Source organism: Typopeltis vanoorti, chromosome 10 (assembly GCF_054136105.1).
Source record: "Typopeltis vanoorti isolate ZY-2024b chromosome 10, IOZ_Tvanoo_1.0, whole genome shotgun sequence".
Lineage (NCBI taxonomy): Eukaryota > Metazoa > Arthropoda > Arachnida > Uropygi > Thelyphonidae > Typopeltis > Typopeltis vanoorti.
Window position 1 is genome coordinate 123,666,240 of NC_143558.1, and position 23,069 is coordinate 123,689,308.

General features: G+C 35.0%; 1 protein-coding gene across 1 annotated transcript in view; it reads left to right on the forward strand.

The window, feature by feature from the left end:
• The window catches only part of LOC150102760 (potassium voltage-gated channel subfamily KQT member 1-like), a 295,473-nt gene that overhangs the window by 134,846 nt on the left and 137,558 nt on the right, over positions 1-23,069 (forward strand). The window contains exon 8 of the mRNA XM_090398734.1: positions 1,919-2,029. Within this exon, the coding sequence (XP_090254860.1) occupies positions 1,919-2,029 (111 nt within the window). The remainder of the gene's footprint in view (positions 1-1,918; positions 2,030-23,069) is intronic.

A 23,069-nucleotide genomic window follows, 5' to 3' on the forward strand; every position in this document is an offset into this window, starting at 1 on the left:
GATAAATAGAATAATGTGTAAGTTACATGGTTCTATTTCAATTCCTTCATGGTGATTATCGCAATATTTCAGCACACTCTCCTGCAGCTTAGTCAGTAAAAGGGAGCAAGTACGAATTATGGACATAAAGCTGCCAAGGAATATTACTTCATTGTTTAGGGTAATTGAATTGTTGGAAAGCAAGTGTCAAGGATAAGAAGTCAGAGATTATAATTATTTTCAGAATTGGCGTGCAATAGAGATGGCAGATGAATGAATGTTACATTATGAGTCAAGGAAATCTTACCCAACAGAATGTCAAAAAAAGGGAGATTCAAGATTAGACACCCACTGCAGAAATATTGAGGAATTGTACAGAATATACCTTGGACGGTTAAGATCAGTTGTGGTTCTTGTGAGAGTAATTTGGCATTTGGTCTTTTTTTTTTCTTTTTTTAAACATGGGGGTTTTTGAGAGCAGTTTTTTTTTTTTTAAGCAGTGACACTTTATTTATTTCTTTATTTTTTTCATTTTAGTAAGGAACATGATGTGAGAGGAGATAGACATGTTGCCTATACACAAGCACTTGGTCTCCATGCCATAACATAGTCTAAGCAGTGCCCTCGCATACAATTATATGAACCCCCCCCCCCATGCATTAGCTAATGCTGCACTATTTGGCAGCCAGCCTGCAGAGCTGTAATGCTGTAACCTCAAAGATGATGTAGGTTCTAGATTTCCACAGTATGTTTGGCATGTCCTTTGAAGAGTATCACTTATATTGCACATTAGGAGATTGTAGGAAAGAAGAGAAACCAGAACCCCTGCTTTGGGAACCAAACTTGGAAACAGCCACCTCAAGCTCCAATTCTCAAGACAGTGATAATGACATTTCACTGAGCAATAAAGGTCATCTGCTGTTTAAGATCTAGTTCGCATTTTCTCCATCTGGGAAGATATTCTTTTACAACTGGAATGTGTGCTGGTATTACAAATGCCCATTTGATTGGAATAGATCACAAGAGGGCAGTGTAGACACGACTGGAAGAGACTGTACATTCTGCATCACTAGCCTGTAGTGTAATCACTATGATTCAAAAACTGTTAATTGTTTATCTTGTCCAGTATGACTCTGATGCTACTAATGTAGCTTAAGAAATGTTAGCTGTAAAGTTATTAATAAACTCTAATTTTGCTTCATGTAAATTCAAGACCAGTATCGCATTTAGAACATCCTCAGCTCCCAAAAACTGAACTTTTTTATTTTATTTTTTTTTGTCAAGAATTACTTTTTATCTTCCTAACTACTAGCTTATTCAAATCCCAAATCCACTCATCCTTAGAGTATTGCTCTGACATTTGAGTAGTCACCAGAAAACTAAAAATTCTTGATGATGCCCAAAAGAGGATAGTTCAGCTAAACAGTGATTTTGCTGTCTTCATTCACTTTTCACAGATAATCTTTCTTTGTATAGTGCCTTTTCTGCATATACCATAATGGACACTGTTCAGCAGAACTGAAGCATTTACTCACCATTATCATTTCTTTTCACCTATAATAATGTGGGCAAGCTGCACAATATCCATTTACAGTTCAACTGCACTTTTTATAGTTGAACTGTAACTCTTTCACACAACAGGTTCTACAGCCTCTTGCATGTTGAACAGAAGCAACCTGTTCATTCTCTGTATTGATCTGTATTGGGGTGTGGGGGAAAAGGAAATCTCAGAGATCTTATTGTTATCTCTCATCTCCAACTGTCTCATTCATGGCGCTATTATAGTATTGGTCTGAAACAAATTGTTACTATATGCATGCAGCTTAGTAAAAAAAATAATTTTTAAAATGTTTATCAAATGAAATATTTTACATACTTAGAAAACTGTTTTTGTATTTTTAAAAATATATGATTAATCAAAAATACTCTTATTTCTTAGATAACAGTTACTACAATCGGCTATGGAGATACTGTGCCTAAAACATGGATGGGAAAAATTGTAGCATCCTGTTTTTCAGTATTTGCCATATCCTTTTTCGCATTACCAGCAGTAAGTATCTCTTCAACTTTTATATTTGGTTTATTTATTGCAGCTGTGCATATAAAGCATGAATTTTTTTTTTTTTTTAATTTACTGATTTGTTGATATTTTTGTGATAATTTGACTATTTGTCGATTGTCAATCTTACTAAATTGTATACTCTGAAAAATTGTATCCAATTAGCTCTGCTTTGCACTGTAAGTACTAAATGGATTTAAACTATGTAGTTATTTAGTCTTACGTAAACTAGTCCGGAGAAATGGTATTAAATGAACCATGGAGTCTGAAGACTCATTTATAGGGACAACTACTATCTTATAGTAATAACTTCATTTTAACAAAAGCTTTCTTTTAATCTGTTTAAGTGACCATAACAACTGAGATTAGCTCTACTATTATACATTCTTGAATGCTAATGTCAAGTTCTTTCCTAATATTCTCATTTTGAATGTGATACTGTAATTGATGTCATCTGTTCACTCCACTAATCTTTCACAGAACTCTCATATCAGAAGTCTCCAGCCTTTGATCCATCGCATGAGCCATTAGTAGCAGAGGCTCTACCAATCGACCAACCTTTGCTCTTCTCTCATAGAATTCTTCTTGCCTCTCAAAATCATTGGTACCAACCAAGACAATCATTTCCTTCAACTTACCTTTTTGCATCAGAGGTATGATTAATATTGTGAATTTTTGCACCCGGGAAATGTGATTTTGAAATACTTTCATTAAGTATTTCCCTGATTATTGTGTCTCCATACATAATTTTCTCCTTTACTTGTTTTTCCTGTTTGCTCAGTCAGTCTTTATTATTCTTTCAGATGGATCACCTGCTTCTTTCTTTAAGCACACAATTTCTTTATTGACCTGGTCATAGGATCAGAAGAGCTATCCATAACCAAGTTTACAACATTGCCTTCAATTAGTGAAATTGACCATGCAGTCTTGATTTGGGAAATGGTAAAACCTGAGGAATATTCTGTCAAGAAGGGGGATTTGTGGAACTACAAGGCATAAAACACTGCAGGATAAGGATGTGATATACTTAAGGGTCATCTAGAGAAAGCAGTATTAAATTGTATACCTCAGTAAGGAGGGTTAATTGGGTAGGAGTTAGATGGATGAGTAATATCATTAAGCATGAGTTGCAGAGGAAGAAAATGCTGTGGAAGGTATATAAAGAGGAAAGGTGATCAGATCAAACTCATGAATAGTACAAGGCTCAGGCAGTGATTTAGCAGTGATAGATTTGGTGATATCTTCATGAGATGTGGTGAATGAAGTATCAACACTGCCACCTTTTGGTGAAAGTGATCATGACATATTGGTTTGAAAGGTATTCAAACAGGCAAAAAGTAATCAAGAAGGTGGAACTATAAAGTTGGTGATCATGAAAAGCTCCATAGTCAAATGGCATCAATACATTCGGTTGATGACGTGTGTGGAAAGGTGTTGACAGTGCATGGAATGCATAACTGCATACCAAGAGTTAAGTGAATAAATATGGTAGGAGTGAGATGGATGAACAGTGAAATCAAGCAAGCAGTGTTACAAAAGAAGTTGCTATTGAGGAAGTACAAGACAGTTTGTAGTGAACAGATGCATGAAAAATATAAGCTGCAAGCCAGTGACAAGCATAGTTAAAAAAAAAAAAAAAAAAAAAAAAAAAAAAGATTTGAATATGAGATGAGATTGGTCTTCGGGTTAGAGCTAATCCAAGCAAATTTTTTTGCTACGTTGCAAGCAAGAGGAAAAATAATGTCAGGTTGACACTGGTGGATAGTTATGGTAGCAGAGTAACCATGGTAAATGATATGGTGGGATTATTTAACAAATACTTCATCAATATATTTTATGATGTTGTGCAACATGTAGAAGGGAGGCAAGGATTAGGAGAATTAAAGGTGAAAGAATCAGATGCATCAAGTGAAGAATGTGCAAAAGAGTTAGCCATGTCCTTTGAATTGGTTATTTAATGAAAGTCTTGCAGTGGGGAAGGTTCCTAAAAAGTGGAAAGAAAGCAAAGTAATACTTCTTAACAAGCTGCTTATATTTTTCATGCATCTGTTCACTACAAACTGTCTTGTACTTCCTCAAGGATAGTCAGGAGTTTCCAATTACAGACTTTATTTTTAACGATATAGATGACAACGCAGAAAAATAAGAAAATAATATTTGTTAACTTATTTTCTGATATTTTGCTGGTATTATATCATATCTTAGAGCACAAAAACAGTTGGTCACAATACGCAAAACAACAATTTGGTATAACAGTGGGACTAGTTTTAAAAAATTGTAACAAACAATACAAGGAACTAAAGTCCTAATTAGGTTTCATCCATGTTGGAAAAAGAGAGAAAACAAATGTTAATTATTCCAATAAAGTTCCACTTGGCCAAATCCCAGCATATTTACAAACAGGTGAGTTTAGCATTATTACGTGAACAAATTTAATGTGACTCATATGGAGCTCTCATAATGTACGTCTGTTATATCATCTGTAGACTGGTCTCTATCTTCTTTCTTTATACTTTCTCTCTTCTTGTTCCTTCCTCCCAGTGCTATTAGAGTAATTCGAGGGCTAGAGGTGAATCTTTTCTATTTACTTTATTTTCTACCTTTAGTAGTGAGAGGAGTAGCCTATTCTAAGCAGGGGAGTCTGCTGCTCTCCCAGGTTTGAGACCATACCATAATGGTTTCCTGAGGAAGGCAACGGAAAACCACCTCAGTATGATTTCCAAGAAATATGGTGAACTCGGCAAATTTAGTTTCCACAACTGGCAAAAATGGGGTCTATCGGCAAACAATGGATGTCATGCCCGCAGGAGAAGAAATGGGGCTTCTCAGGTCATTAACCTACGAAATCCTCATATGGACAATGAGGATGGGATTCCAAGTATTGAGGAAAATAGGAAGAAAATAAGACACCCAAGAGAGAATGAGATAGAAACCATATGTGTGGCAACTTGGAATGTAAGAACAATGCTGAGAGCTGGTAAATTAGAGAACTTGAAGAAAGAAATGGGAGAGGAATAAATTGAATGTGGTTGGTCTAAGTCAGCGGTCAGCAACCTGTGACTCCGGAGCCGCATATGGCTCTTTGAATGAATAATTGTGGTTCTTTTCGTTATTAAACAATCTATTTTTGAATAATGCAAAATGAATATCATTTATTAAATTAGAAACTAAAAACCCTAAATATAGCATTTGCAATAAATTAAGGATATTTTACAATTGAAAATAGTACATGCGATGCTGAAAAATTTAATACTTTCATGTTTGAACTCTTTGAAATCATATGCAATAATCCTTCTTTACATTCATATTGGATTATCATGGATAATGCAAGAATTCATAAACCCACTGATTTGTCAAATATTTGTTTTAATTATTCATGTCAATTAAAATTACTTAAGTTATGTTTTATGTTGTTTTAATTTATTAAACCAAATACATCGCGTTAGGCTAGCACATGTAGCGCTATGGTAGCGCTTGCCTGTCTGAACACGCCCATTGTCTTCGCATATAGTGCAGGTGTGGTCTGTAAATCTGCTTACTTTGTTAAAATAAGTAAAAGTTTTGTAGTGGACGTTGCAGTGCTTTCATTTACTGGTGATTGTGTTAGGTAACATGAATATTGTAATATTAAATTAAATATTAACAAAATAAAAATATTTTTATAGTATTTAAAATGTCAGCAAAGAAGAGAAAGATAGAACAAGAAAATCAGGATTTTAAAAGTGAATGGACTGAAACCTACACATTTGTAGCAAATACAGCAGGATTTCCAATGTGTTTAACCCTTTGACATATTATTTTTAAACTCTGAATTCGTTTGAAATTGATGCGAACTTCGTAACGTCTACGATACGTCAAAATCAATTTTGGTGCAATAAACAAAAGACGTGTCACAGATGTCTGTGTATGTTTTAATATGCCATGAAAAGCTTTCAAACAATAAAAAATAAAATATACTAAGACATTTTTTAAATAAACACGATAAATTTGACAAAGCATATCCACGGAGAGATGAAAAAAAAGGCAATAGAAGAGCTGCAGCGCAAAATAAACCTAACTAAATGTTCATTTTCCAAATGGATAAAAGCACCAAGAAATACATTGCTAGTTTTGTGGCCGCTCAAGAAGTTGTTAAACGAGGAAAACCTTTTACAGACGAGGAATATGTGAAAGAATGTTTTATTAAAATGTCCGAATTTCTCTTCTGTGATTTTAAAAACAAAGCGGAAATAATTACAAAAATAAAAGACCATGCCATTATCTGCTAAGATTGTAAGAGACAGAACTAGATGAATGGCAGAAGATATAACAAATCAGCAGGTTACAGATCTAAATTCAACACTAGGATTCTCCATTGCCTATGATGAATCATGTGATGTGGATGATATTGCACACATTGTAGTTATTTGTAGAAACGTAAACTCTCAAGGACCTCGTGAAGAATTACTCTATATACTGCCACTTACAGGACAAACTCATGGAGAAGATATTGAATCTGCTGTACCACTTGCTTAAAAAGTAAGAGTATTAATATTAACAAAATAATATTATTTTTTTCGTATGAATGAAATAATATTATTTCATTCATATGCTCGGTGCCCCATCGGCGGGGCACCGAGCATGAAAGGTACAAAAAAAGGTTTTGTTTCTTTATTTATTTCTTTATTTTGTGAACTTCAAGAAGTTCACAAAATCAATTTTGTGAACTTCTTAACGTTCACAAAATTGATTTCTTAAAGAAATCAATTATGAATATTCCAGTCTTCTTTTGCATAACAGAATAAGATGGCTGTCCAGAGGTGCGGTGCTGATGAGATTTGCCACCTGCCTTGGAGAGGTTAAGTTGTTTCTAAGACAAAAGACCTTGAATATGCACAATTAGAAGATACTCATTGGTTACAAAACTTATACTTTATGGTGGATATGACTTCCCATTTCCATAAATTTAATCTTTTTCAAAGAAATTGTGGTAAATATGAGATCTGAATTTAATGGGAGATTTCAGGAGTTAAGAAAGAACAAGGCAACTATGTCATTTTTATTGTGACCACTTGAAATTAATCCTGCCGAATTAAATTTTTCACCTTTTGCTGGAATTGAAGAGGCTGCATTTCAACTTGAGTTAGAGGACCTGAAAACCAAAAAATTTGTGGAATTCAAAATTTAGAAATCTTGAAGCTGACCTGGAGGAGTTGGAAAGACAAAAATCTACCCTTGCAATACAACACAAATGGTCTGAAATAGAAAATGATCTTAAAAAGCAAGATCAGATTGTATTTGACACGTGGAATTGTTTACCGAGCACTTACATTCAGTTAAAAACATACGCATTTGGGCTTCTATTGATTTTCGGATCGACATATTTCTGTGAGCAAATATTTTCTAATATGAATTTTATTAAAAGTAAGTTGAGAAACCAACTAAACTACATGAGTCTTTTGTCATGTTTGAAAATGAAAATTATGGCATATTCGCTGCATATTGAGAAACTATCCCAAGAAATTCAACAGCAAAAGTCGCACTAAGAAGATATTTTAAATTAAAGAAATTAAATTAAAGGTATGTTATTGGATTTTATACATATGTTTTTGTAAGGAGGAGGAAATCTTTGTTTTATTATTTAATATTTAAAAATATCATATAATTTCGTGTGACATGCCACCCTTGTGTGTTTTACAAGTATAATAACGTGCTACTATAAAAACAAAAAAAACTGAATAAATAATTTAATTATAATATTTTTCAATGTAGTTTCTAAATTTAGAGCAGTGATGAACAATTAAATAGTAAATCAAATACTCGGTTCGATCCGCATAAAGAATATTTTCTTTTTCTTTTGATAAGAAAGCATTAATTTATTTTCCATTATTTAGGTATACTGATATCTCTTGCTTAATGTGGGATTTGATTAACGCGCTGTAATTAATTTCGGCAATCCCTTGATATACTAGGCAAGAGTTTTGATTAACACGCCTTTAACCCTACAGAGCTCGCACCTGATCTGACAGATACATGCAAAATGTTTAATATAAATATTCTTACACAATTCAGTGTATAGCTTGGAGGTCATGAGTAGCTGTGCATTCATATGTTACGAGTTATATTCCGCACTGTTTTTTTTTGCTGTCAGTTTGGTTTAACACATGTTATGTAAAGGTTAGTGATATTTGACAGTAAATTGTATCTGAGAGATACCACGACCTCCAATGTCAGTATAGTATGGTTTAGTTTTTTTTTTTTAAATTCTTTATTCAATAATTTCTAGAATGTAACTGAAAATAAATAAACCATCATGTATTACTGAAATAGAGAGCCAAAAGCTTATTTATCATACATGTCCTCTAGGAGATGTGCTTTATATTATGGAAAATACTAAGGAAAGTGATCTGGAGCTTACTCCACCTTTACTACGAGTTTCCCATAAGGTTGCTTATGCTTGCATCCGCCAAAACTTTTAGTTTCTATATATTTGGCACTGAAACTCTTGTAGTTTCTATATTCTGCTATGAAATGATGTTGGATTCAATATCCACTTAATTTGTACCATCCTGTATTATATTTGCAGTGTTTTTTCTTTATGTTTTATTGCTTGTTTGCCGAGGTCTGGAGAGTCATTTTGCTTGTTATCGTAGAATTTATGCCGATAAGAAAAAAACTAAAACTGTTCAAACAACTCTTGATAACTTTTTTTGATAAAAAAATGCAATAAATAATGTAGGTACAAGTATTTGTTAAACATTTACTTTCCATTCATTTTTTATCTTTTCTAAAAGAGTACCATATAAAGCATCATCATCATACGTATCAATAAAACGAATTATTAATACAGTAATCGATTATGGATGAATTGTAATTTTTACCATTGATTATTACATTTGATTAGCGCGATTTTGATATATGCTGCAACATCGAGGGATTAATTAGCTGCATTAATCAAGAGATACCTGTATTTTAATTTTTTAACCTGCACAAATAAATACACATTCATAAAATAGATTTTTAATTAAAATATACTAATTCTACCGTACAAAATGAACACCGTGGAACTGCACAATAAACCTGAGAGGGCAGCATGCAGCCTGTGAACCATTGGTTGCTCATCACTGCATGCGGCTCCCTAAATTTTTTTTTAACAGATATAATTTTAAAAATGGCTCTTTACTCCACAAAGGTTGCCGACTGCTGGTCTAAGTGAAGTTAGATGGGAAGATATAAGAGATTTTGAAAGTGATTGTTATTATTATTAGTAGTAGTAGTAGTACAGGCAACTCCAAGAAGTCGTTAAACTCATCGAGGGAGGCCCTAACATGTCAAGAACAACTGTTCAACATTCACACAGTATCTATCATACTTCGCCTTGAACTCATTTACAGTCATGGCACCCACAACAGACTCTGGCAGCTTATTCCACTCATTCACCACTCTCCAAGTAAAAAACCTAGCTCTAATACCCTTGCTAACCACACTCTTATCCAGCTTCCATGGATGGCCCTTAGACCTCCCACCACCAGTCCTATTCTCAAAAATATCTTCTGAATTAATCTTATAGAAACCCTTCAGTAATTTGAATGTCGCAATCATATCATCCCTTTTCTGCCTATCAACCAATTTCTGCAACCCACAAATCTTCAACCTGTTCTCATAAGTTTCATTCCATAGCCCTGCTATCATCTTGTTCACTCATCTCTAGATCCTCTCTACCTCCTCCCCATCAAGAAGAAACCCTGGCGCCCAAATTTGGGCACAGTAGTCTAGGTGGGGTCGTATCAAGGCTCGATACAGAGGAACAATAACCTGTTTGACTCTGCTTGTCAAAGTATTTTTCAGCAACCAAGTGATTTGATGAGCTGATTTAGCCACTTTTGCGATGTGCCCTCTAAACTTCAACTCCCTATCCACCAACACTCCCAAATCCCTGGCCTTGTCAATCTCCTGGAGTACAGTTCCACCAATGTAATATACTGCTGGTAATCTTTTCACCCCAAAATGCATAACCTTACAATTTGCCACATTAAATTGACATCCATTCTCCTTAGCCCAGCCCTCCAAACTATCCAAATCATCCTGCAAAATTTCGACATCCTGTGCATTCACTGTTGCGTCATCAGAAAACAAATGAACAGTTCCTCTCAGATCCTTTCCTATATCATTAATGAACAAATTAAACAGTAGTGGTCCAAGAACAGAACCGTGCAGCACACCACTAGTCACAGGTTGTCTTTTGGACTCTACTCCTGAATAAACCACTCTATGATATCTCTCCATCAACCACCTTCCTATCCATCTCACCAACCCTATATCCATCCCCATATGCTGCAGTTTACTGATTAGAATTCCATGTGGTATCCTGTTAAAGGCCTTAGCAAGGTCCAGTATAATCACCGTAAACCCATTACCCTTATCCAGTTCAGCCGTCACTGTGTTATAAAACGTGAGCAAGTTACTGAGGCATGATCTACCCTTCACAAAACCATGCTGTTCCCCGTACATTATCCCATTTTCATCTATCCATTCCTGTATTCTCCTCTTGACTATTTTCTCCAAGACCTTGACAACGATTCCTGATATGCTGATCGGTCGGTAATTCACAATAGCAGTCTTGGAACCTCCTTTATGCAGTGGAACTATTCCCCCCCCCCCTTTGGGACTAACCCAGACCCGAGACTCAAATTAAACAAAATGGTCAAGGACACTGACAATTCTTTAGCCGCTTCTCGTATGACACTAGCTGGTATACCATCCAATCCGGCAGATGAATTGACATTGAGGTTTTGTAATAGACTATTCACCTCCACTTCATTCACCAACATTCCCTTATAAGCTGTTGGTTCCTTTATTCCTGCAATGCCACCACCTGGATGATATACTCTTGCAATGTGCTTGCTCAGTAATTCCACTATATCAACTGATTTGGTTACCTCCCTACCATCGGCATTCTTTAAAATCATTCTGCCATATACATTTTTTCTTTTACTTGCAACATATCGAAAAAACTGTTTGGGATTCTCTTTAGCCTGCATAGCTAATTTTCTTTCATAATCCTCTTTTGCTTTTCTTACCACACTCGTTACCCTTCTGGCCTGCGCTTCATACCATTCATGTGCCTGCATATCACCTTTCTCCTTAAATTCCCTCCATAGTTGTTTATTTTTTTTGCAGCTCAAGCATAATGGTGTTATTCATCCATTTAACCCCTACTTAATTTACTATTTGGACTTTAGGTATACAGTCAGCCATTGCCTCCTGCAAATGCTCCTTAACCACCTCCCATGCACTATCAACATCCAACCCTTCAGTTTTACATGCCATGGCACTGAACCAAGCAAACTCCTAAGCTTGTCATACTTACCAATTCAGTAATTCCACATGTACTCTCTCTTAATTGAAAATTCCACACATTTAGTCACCTCCAAACTCGAGACCCTATGATCACTCTCACCAATTGGTGGCAACGTGGTCATATTCGTTACAGCCAAATTCTCAGATGCAATTACTAGGTCAAGCACTGTCTGACCCCTAGTATTTTCCATTACATGCTGTCTCAGATTGTTATCCCTCAGTAACTGAATAAAATCCAGTTCCTTCCTCACATGTGTCCTCTCCTCCTTCCAATCAATGTTACTATAGTTGAAATCTCCCATAATAATTACCTCCTTCCACTCATTTCTTCTATTTGCTTATGCATACTATCTCTATCATCTATTCCATCACCTGGTCTATAATAACAGCATCCAACTGCATATTTTGTTCTGCTAGCCTCAATCTCACACCAAATAGCCTCAAATGTGCTCTTTTCTCTATCTTGCAGTTCAACTTCTATTCTCCTTGGCTACAGTTCATCAGCTATCATCAGTAACATTTCTCCCCCATATTTTATTCTCCCTGTCCCTCTTCAAGTCCTCTCTCATAGCCATTTTATCTCCATTTAAGTCATTCGTTTCCGCCACTACTATCATTTCTTTCACCCTCTGCTTTTGTGCTCTGATACTCTGATGACTCACTTCATCCTTAATTTTCGCACCCAGTAATGTTATGCAAAATAGGTTTAGATTGGAGAGACTGAAGGTTAATAGCTGAATTATATATGAACCAGATGGCCATAATAAAGACAGAAGTAGTTAAAACTAAAAAATATGTGATTGGCAGAGGTTTAAGACAGGGATGCTGCCTGTCACCGATGCTCTTCAATATATTTGCAGAAGAAATGATAAAAGAAGCATTTGATGAAGAGAAAAGAGGAATCACTATTGGAGGAAGAATAATACAAAATATTAGATTTGCAGATGATCAAGTAATATTAGCTAATACTGAAGATGAGGTACAGCATCTAATGCAAAAATTTGAAAGTATATGCAAGAAATATGGAATGAAAATTAACACAAAGAAAACAAAAGTGATGAGAGTCTCCAGGAAACCGGGAAGTATCAAGGTGATGATGAATGGAGAAAGTGTAGATCAAGTGAGACAATACAAATACCTTGGTAGTATAATACAAGAAAATGGAAATAAAAGAATTTACAAAGGAAAATATGCATTTAATAGCAAAAAAAAAAATTGTTTATTAATAAAATGAATAAAAATCTGAAGAAAAGGCTTATTAAGTGTTATGTTTGGAGTATGACCTTATATGGGTCAGAAATATGGACAATTGGGAAGAAAGAAGCTAAAATGTTGGAGGCATTTGAAATATGATTATGGAGAAGAATGGAGAAAATAAAGGGAACTGAAAAAATCACCGATTAAGAAGTATTACAGAGAGTTGAAGAAGAAAGGAATTTACTAAAGACCATAAGAAGAAGGAAGCATAACTGGATAGGACATGTATTAAGAGGAGACAGCCTACTTAAAAGAATGGTTGAAGGGAAAATTGAAGGAAAGCAACCAAGAGGAAGGAGACGACTAACGATGCTTGATGATATAATGGGCGCAAGAGGATATCAGGAAACAAAGGAGGAAGCAAGAGACAGAGGAAATTGGAGGAAGAGATTCTGCTGAGTTATACTATTGGACCTCAAGAGACAGAACACTAATGATGATGATGATCTCAAAAATAAATGCAAGTATCAACACAGTACCCGACGAACTTTGGGATATCCTTGACAGCATCTTCAACACAACAGCTAATAAAGAATTCACCAAAGTCAAAAACTGGCATCAGAAAAAATTTGAAATCCTCCAACATCATAGTGCTACAAAATGACCTGCAATTACAAGATCACATCATTGTGAATTTATGATTGGCAGCTCTAACGGATGAAGTTGTTAATGCATTGAGTCAAGAACATAATTTGCCCTTACTCCCAGGAAAGTTCCAAAAGCTAAAATAATGGCTTCCATTGAACGAGGAATATACGACCTACCTCCAGCAGTGTCCAATAACATTCATTTGGATGTGACCAACATCCTAATCCATTCCAAGCCTCCCAAAAACAATATCTCACGAAAGGAAAGCAATGCTTTAAAAGAACTATACAGTAATAAACCATATTGTTATAACTAAAGCAAACAAAGGTAATGCAACTGTGGTGATTAATTTCGCTGAATATTATTATTATTATTATTATCCAGGCCTTCATGGAGTCAAAAGACTCATCGTAGGAGGTCCCGCCTCCCTAAGAAACACAGTCTATCAAGACTCATCGAGGGGAGGTACCCCCCCCCCCCCGAAGAAACACAAAGTCTATCATACCACTCCTTAAACTCATTGACCATTCTCACTCTCACACTCCATCAGGCAATGCATTCCATGGTTCAACCACCTCCATTAAAAGAAACCACTCCTCACCCTCTTGCTCACAGTTTCCTTTCGTAACTTCCAGGGATGACCTCTTGTCATTACTCCTTCCCTCTGTTCAACCAAGCGAAAGAACTTCCTATTGTCAACCCTGTAACCACTTTTCATCAGTTTAAAAGTCTCAATCATATTGCCCCTCCTTCTTCTATCCACTAAACTCTGCAGTCCACATTCTCTCAGCCGATCCTCATAACTAACATTGTACAGTCCTGAAACCGTATTTGTTATCTGCATTTGTACCCTTTTCACAGTTAATTTATCCCCTTCAAATCCTGGGGACCAAATCTGAGAATGTAAAAGCAAAATGCACATACTTTTTCAAGACCACTGTCCATACATACCATGTTATAGATCATGATCCCACTAACTCTCAGAAGAATAAAGTTTACAAATTATTGGAAAAAACAGTCACTTCTTGGACAAAAGAAACAGTTAACAAACTCAAGCCTTTTCATGTTAAAACACCCAGAATATATGGAGCACCTAAAATTCACAAACAAGGTACTTCCTATTTTGGATAGTATAAACAATCCCACATACAAACTTGGTAAACATTTAACTATCCAATATCACAAATAATTTGCCCTCCTTTGTCAAAAATTCTGTTCACCTGAAAAGTATTTTAGAAAATCACATCTTAAAAAGTTCAGATGTAATGATTTAGTTTTGATATCACTTTTTACAAATATAGATTAATTGAAACCCTTGATTTACTGAAGTCACATTTTCCCTCTTATATATTTGAATTATTTAAATTTACTGTGCATGCAGGTTATTTTACATGGAAAAAGAAGATATCAAACAAGTACATGGGACAGCAATGGGCTCCCCCTCCCCTTTAGCAAATTTCTACATAGAACAGTTGAAAAAAATACAGGGTGTCCAGCTAGATGATACTTATTGTTGGAATTTTTCTACTTGGTTATACTCAGTGCTTTTTTTCTGGCAGTACACAGTACAGGCACTTTTTTCTTAAGTTTTTTAAAATTTGTGATTTATTGACAGCAAAACATATTATAAATATTCCGGTAGATGGTACTGTGTTCATGAATTGAATTTTCAGTTTTGATTACTCATAAGTTGGTACACTGCTTTCCTGTTTCATAGGTTGGTACACAACCGGAAACAGGAAGTTGTGTTCACTTACGATTGCTTCCAATATCAGTTTATCAGTTCTGTATTCACTCTGCGACAGGCAGGTGTTCATGTGAGTTTTGAATTAATCTAAGTTAAATCAGTGCAATCATTGTTCAAAATGAGTAAAATAAGTAGTTACTTTATGCCAATGAGTAAAAAAAAAAAAAAAAGGAAGGTTGAAGAAGCAGAAATTGTTGAATCTACTTGTGATCCTGTAAAACAGAAAACTAGCAGCAAAAATACACTTGGTGAAGAGGATCACGAAACCAAGACCGAAGATCCATGTGGTCAAAAGAAAGCAGATTCTGATAATGATTGGCCTCGATGTTGGACACTTTTACAGAAAAATGACTTCTGTGAGAGAAACAAGTGGCTGCATGTCAAAAATAAAATGTTGGGCTGTAAAGTGTGTCATTATGTTGGAAGTCTTGCCGTTGATAAACACATGGGAATGAAAATTTCAGCGCATTGGGCAAATGGTAAAATCAGTCATTTTGGAGAATCTTGTAAACAACAGTTAATGTCATTAAGAAAAAAGATTTACGATCATAAGGAGAGTGCAGCACACAAAGCGTGCCAAAAAATAAAATCTGAAACAAAAAACTAAACATTAGAGAAAATTTTCCTAAATAATTTGTCTCATAATAAAGACGTAACAGGAATAGTGTTTCAAACCGCTTACAAAGTTGAGGAGAAATCAGTCATTTAACAACTTTGAAGACGAAATAAATTTACAGGAACTTAATGGCCTAGACATGGGATATATTCTTCATTCTGAAAATGCTTGCATTAACATTGTGAGCCATATCACAAATGAAATGAGAAAAACATTAATAGACAATATAGTGAACTCCAAGAACAAAATATCATTACTTATTGATGAATCGACAACTGTGAGTAACATAACAACATTGATTGTTATTGTTCGTGTGGTTCTTCCTGAACTTTTGGCTCCTGTGAGTCTTTTCCTAGATTTGATCAAATTATCAGATGTAACTGCTAGAGGAATTCTAAACTCTTTAATTAGTCATCTTGAGTGTTTAGAATTATCTGAAGATTACTTGAAGGAGTATTTATTGCCTGTAACTTGTGATGGTGCAGCCATATTGTTTGGTGTGTGTAATGGTGTAAGGAGCCTAATGCAAGAGATAGCCATCGCCTTGACTTGTCTGTTAGTGACACAGTGAACAGGAGTGAATCGCTTTAAGAGTTTCATGGACAAGCTTTATGTGACTTATCATGCTTCACCTAAGAATGCTAGGGAATTACAGAAATGTGCAGTGACCCTAGAACTTCAATTTCTTAAAATTGGCAGAATTTTAAGCACTCGCTGGGTTGCATCTAGCTTTTGCACTGTTTCGTCCATCACTTTCTGGAGGCAAAAGAAGACAGCAGAAGAAGCAAAACAGATCGCTTTCTTTATGAGGGCCTTTTAAGAAAAATAATGTCATGCCAGTTTGTTCTTGATTTGTGCCTTATGTGTGATACTCTCCAAGAACTTAGTGAACTAAGTCTAGATTTACAAGAGAGAAATATTAACTTGTACAAAGCAGACAGGAAGATAAAGAATACCGTTCAACTTTTTGACGAAAGAATTGAAAATCCTGGTCCATACTACAGTATTTCTCTTCAAAGTCAGAAGAACATGAAGTTCAAAGCAGTTGAGTTCCACAAAAATGAAAGACGCAGTCCTGCAATAAGTTCATCTACTTTCTATAAAAGTCTGAAAGAAGCTGTTGGAAAGCTTCTGCTTGAAGGAGATGATGCTGATTTGCCTGAATGTGCTAAGATTTTAGATTTCAAGTATTGGCCAGAAAATCCTGGGAAGCATCTGCCATTTGGTGAAGCTGAAATTAAAAAGTTAGCATGCAAATTTCGCTTAAATGAAAGAGAAGCAATTCGTGCTTTCCATGAATATTTTCAAGAAAATAAAGGCCTGGGCATACTACTTTCTCTAAAGCACACTTTGGGCACAATTGCAATATCTTCCAGTGAATGTGAAAGGCATTTCTCTCAGAGGAATCTTATAGTAACTTCATCTAGGCCATCTCTGCTTGTACGGACAACTTCTGCAATGATGTTCATCGGGATAGTAGGACCTCCTATCCTGATGAACATCAGTATAGGATGACGAGGGTATATTGGAGGATATGTTAAAAGTGTGGAAGTTGCTGTAATATCTTCATAGTGAGCACTGGCACTTTTTTTTTTCCAGAAAAAAAAGCACTGGTTATACTATAAATTAAAGATACCAGGAAATTATATACTTGGTTTAATCTTTTATCCAAGTGTAAGCAAACAAATTTGCACCTGAACTATTTTCAGGACTGTGGCAACTTGTATAAAGAAGCTAATGACTTCACATCACTTGCCTTAGTATCCCATAATGCAAAGCACATCTCCTTGGAGACATGTTTAATGCTATGCATTATGGTAAGGGTCACTACCCAGACTGGTTTCAACCCTAAGTAATGCAGAAGTCATATTTTCATATATAAGTAGCCAAACGGTATCACACCTTATCATTAAAATACTCTGGATTAGAGAATGTTGTTTGAAGTTTTTCCACTTGGTTATACTATAATTTAAAGATACCAAGATATTATATACTTGGGGCAACTCATATAAAGGAACTAATGACTTCACATCACTTGCATTAGTATCCACTCTCAAACCAGTGGTTTGGTTACGCTATGTTGATGATGTGTTTGCTATTTGGCCACATGGTCCAGACACATTACGAGGGTGGTCTGAAAAGTTCTCATCCTTGACCATAGATTGCAACAGTATCGGCAAGATTTACTTTTTCCAAGTTGGTACATCTGTCATAAGCATCCATGTGAAATTGCAAGTCATTCTATCAAGTAGTTTGCTTTATACAGCTGTCTGAAGCAAAAGTGTTGTCTGTATCCCTTGAAATGGATAAAATTGAGTATCGTGCGGTTATAAAATTCTTTGTAAAAGAAGGTTTTAAAACCAGAAGAAATTCCTTCGAAGTTTATAAAAATTTGTGGGCACACTTTCCTAAGAAATGCGCTGCCGAGTTTTTAAACATGCCTGTACCAGCCTTGAAGATGATACACTTGAAGGACATCCAAAAAGTGTAACAACACCAGAAATCATTGATCAAGTGCACCATATGGTATTGAATGACTAGCAAGTCAAAATATGTGAAATTTCTGAGACTATAGGCATTTCAAAAGAAAGAACGTGTAGGATATATTTTGCATGAAGAATTGCAAATGAAAAAGCTTTACGCAGGATGGGTGGCACACTTGCTCACAGCAAATCAAAAACACACTGCATGACATTCTCTGAACAGTGCTTGGAGCGTTTTAACAAGAATAAAACTGATTTCATGTGTCGATTTATTACTATGGATGAGACTTGGATTCGCCATTACACACCAGAATCTAAGCAGCAGTCAAAACAGTGGACAGAACCAGTTGTTCAATGCCAAAGAAGACAAAGTCGGTTCCGTAAGCAGGAAAGGTGTTTTGGGATCCTAAAGGCATTTTGTTTGTTAATTATCTTGAAAAGGATAAAACAATAACCGGGGAATATTATTCCAATCTTTTAACCAGACTAGATGAAAAAATTTGTGAGAAAAGACACTTTGCACTGGCCTACAAAAATGTTTTGGCAATGGGAAAATTAAGGGATCAGCAATATGAATTGTTGGAACATCCACCCTATTCCCCAGATTTGGCTCCCTCTGACTTCTATCCCTTTCATATCTGGTCAGCATTTTTCTTCGAATACAGAGGTGACTGCAGCTAGAGGGGTATTTTGCAGATCTTAATGAGAACCGCTACAGGCATGGGATAATGGTGCTGGAGCATCGCTGGAATAAATGTATTAGTCTTAAGGGAGATTATGTTGAAAAATAAAAATAATTTTTAAATTATAAATTCATTTTTTCATTGTCAGGTGTTTATTTATTGGATTAAGGATTAAACCAAGTATATAATTTCTTGTTATCTTCAGTTTATATAACTTCAATAAGTTATGTCCACTTGTGCTGAAATTACTTAAATTCCTGCACAAGTGGAAAAATGTCCAACAACTTTCTCTAATTCAGAGTATTTTAATAATAAGGTGTGACACCTTTTGGCTATTCGTATATGAAAATATGACTTCTGCATTACTTCAACTTTGGTACCACTTCTGGGTCTGGCTCCCGTTGATGAGACCTCAATAAAGGTCGAAACTGGTCTGGGTCTAATCCTTCCCATAATGCATAGTATTATACATGTCTGTGAGGAGAGGTGCTTTGCATTATGGGATACTAAGGCAAATGATGTGAAGTCATTAGCTTCTTTATGCAAGTTGCCCCAGTCCTCAAAATAGTTCAGGCGCAAACTTGTTTGCTTACACTTGGATAAATGATTAATTTAATAAGCAATTAATAGACTTTTAGCTTGGACAAATGATTGAGGTATGCAGTTTTAATGTTAATAAATGCAAGGTGTTACCCTTTGTAATACAAAGATATAAGGCTATGTACTGTATTGGTGGATTTGTACTTCAGGAAGTAAATGAGATTTGTAATCTTGGAGTGATGGTAGACAGTGGACTGAAGTTACGAGGGCACATCGTAAGTGTTGTAAAGACTGCACATCGTATCGCTACTATGTAAGATATTGGTCAGACCATGTATGGACTGTTCTCAGATTTGGTCACCTAGTTTTCATTGTGATGTGGAAACGCTATAGACGGTCCAAAGATGTATGGCTAAAGTGATATGAAGACTCGGGAGTGTTGGTTATGAAGAGCATTTGAGAGAAAATGTGGATTGCAGATCGGTGGACAGGAAATATGATAGAGACCTTCAAGTTAAGAGAATTCGATCAGATTAATACAGAAGGAATTATAAAACAAGAGTGGATGTTAAGTTGGGAAGATCAAGAGGCCATTCCTGAAAGTTGTATAAAGATGTAGTGAAGAAGGGTGTGAGGAGTAGATTTTTGACGTGGAGAGTTAGTGAGCGGAAGAGGCGAATCAACTGCATGTAGGATCTGGCAGCTGCCAGGCACCCTGAGTATCAACTTTTCCAAATATAGAAATGTTTAAAAAAATTTTTTTGACTCTTCCTATTTCCAATTCATTGGGAAAAAGATCTTTCTCTGTCTTAGGCAAAAAACTACCTAAGAAGTACAATGTCAGAAGAAATGTTAAACAGTATAGCGCTATTGTATATGGAACAAGAAGTATTAAATAGCATTGATACCTCAAAAATAATTGAATTTTGCTAGAGAAAAATTCTAGAAAAAAATTTATTTTATTCCAACTTAAATATATTTTTCTTCTTAAAATATTTTATTTTGTTGTAATTTTAATTTTTATATATTTTATGCCTGATGTTATTATAAAGAAAAATTTATTTCCATGTTTTAAAATAAAAATATTAAATCACATATTATGTGTTTATTTTTTTTAATTTTTTTTTTTTTTTTTTGTGTGTGTGGTTAAAAGAATGAGGAACATCAGTATTATCTCAAATACATGAAACATGGTCTAGCACAGTATAGCATTGACACTAAACATAATATCCAGTGGGATAAAGCTTGTCTTCTCCACAGATTTAAGTTTAAATATGAACGCTTTTTAAAGAAAGTTGCGAAGCCCTTTAACATCGGCCAAATTTGAATCAAAGTGACTGTCTCTCTCTCCCAAAAGTTTGGGAGATTCTCATCTTATGCAATCATCAATGAATTAGTTTTTAAGAATTATTTAATAATATTTTATTAATATTAATCTTCTGGCACGTGGTAACAATTTAATTGGTAATCCACCCACTGTTCTGTACTTTGTATTCCATTCCTTTAACTGTTTGTTCTACACTGATGTACTGTTACTTTCAGTATGAAATATTTGTACCTTTAATTCATTAAAGTTATTACTGTTGATTTTATGTGTTAAGTTATTAATTAAGAATGCAGATAGTGTAAATAACTTCAAAGCTTGTTACAATAAACGTGTTGCTAGTTGAGTGGGGTTAATAGACTTCCACGACAAGTCTGTCGACTACATGGAGGTTGCCAAAATAATAATAATAATAAAAGGTTTTTGTTCATCATTTAATATAAAAAAGAGATCATTTATAATTTGCTGAATATAATTCGGCAATATATAATTGCTGAATATAATTCGGCAATATATAATTTGCTGAATGAATATAATTGCCCCTTGTTCTTTCCCTTCTTGTCAGGTATTGAAACATTTCTTTTGCATCAATATTATAAAAATCCCTTTAGTAATATGTTTCTATCATATCTCTTTTCCTCCTATTTTTTTTTTTTTTCTATTCTCATAGCAACAATTTGATAGAGTTGATATCACCTTGGCCACTCAACAACTTTCTCATCTTCTTGTGACCAGATCTATGCATAGTAGTTCAGATATCACAGCCTTGTAAAGAGAGGTACTAACCTCCTCCTCACTGCTGGTAAGGGTGTCTTTCATCAGCTAGTTAATTCAGTGAGCTGTTTTGGCCACACTTGCAATATGCACTCTGAACTTCAATTCTATCCACCATCATCACCTGCAGAATCTCTACATCATCTTTAGTAACTGTTGCTCTACCCAGTTTTGAATCATCAGCAAAAAGCAACTGGACATTTACCTTCAGATCATTCTTCTAACAGATAAGCTTAGGTGTTGATAGTTATTCATGAATTATTTTTAACAGTATTGACAACACCAAACGAACTATTTTATAAAAAGATGTTTTATTGACTGCTTATATTTTGCTGAATTTCAAATCAGCGTCATCAGAGCACAACACAGCATGTATATGCAACAGTGAGTAAGTGAAACTACAATTGTAACAGACAAAAGATCGAAAGTCCTATTGTGGCACCCTCTAATGTAAAAAAAAAATTGCAGTTATGTGGGAATCGCTCTTAAGATAAGTCTCCCAAATTTTTGGCAAATTAATGCAATCATATTTGTTCAGGTTAAAAGAATTATTCATAATTCTTTTAACCTGAACAAATTAACAGATCTGAAAGATTATTTTTAAAAATAATCTTTCAGATCTGTAATGATTTCTAAATAGCACATTAATTTTCTTCCATCTAATCCTGTGTGAAAGGTTGTCCAAAGCATGGTCTGTCAGTCCTGACTTGCCATAAAAATGGTAGGGTTAATGATTAACAAACATTTAGATTCATCTTATTTTTTGTGTGGTGTATTGTCATGTAGCTTATATCCTGTACATGTGTATGTTTTTCTGATGATGATGATGACCTGAATACAGAGGTCGAAACGTCAAATGTTACTTTCTTAATGATAAGTAAAGTAATTATTCTAACACGTGTATCTCCATAAATTCCTCATTATGAAATTAGTGTTATGGATATTCAGTAGACAATTAATAATAACAAACCTCCATGGAACCAACAGACCTGTTGTGGAAGATCACACTCAACCAGCAACGTATCTATCATATTAAACTTTAAATTTGTTCATGTTTCAGGCATTCATAAATATTACAATAACACATCTGCTCACCAACCGCTCTCCATGTGTATTTAATAAACTCCTCACTCTTTCACCATAACCTCCAGGGATGGTCTCCTGTTCTTTCCTGTTTATTTATCCATTCTTTGCATAAAACCTTATTTTAAATCCAGTAAACTTCGTTTTACATTTCCTCAACATCTCTTCATAATGAACATTCTAAGCTCCTGAAATTGCCTCAGTCGCTCATCTCTGGACCTTTTCTTGAGTTTTCACATTATAATGGAAATCTAGTGGCCAAAATTGTTCAGAGTGATCAATATGTGTGTGTCATATGCAAGTAGATATACACACCACCTTATCTCTGATTAAGGCAATTTCAGGAGTCTAGAGTGTTCATGTGAAGAGGTTGAAGAAATGTAAAATGCAGAGTTTAATGGAATTCTTTGCATAATCACTTATGCAAAGAATGGATAAATAAATAGGAGACCTCAGGAAGCCATTGCTTATGGCTATTGTAAAAGAATGAGTGAGAAGAATATTGCCATTTCCACTAACTTGTACAGCAACATGTCATGTGGCAGTAAATCAAAAGCCTTTCCAAAATTCAGTAGTATAGTATCACTGCATATGCAA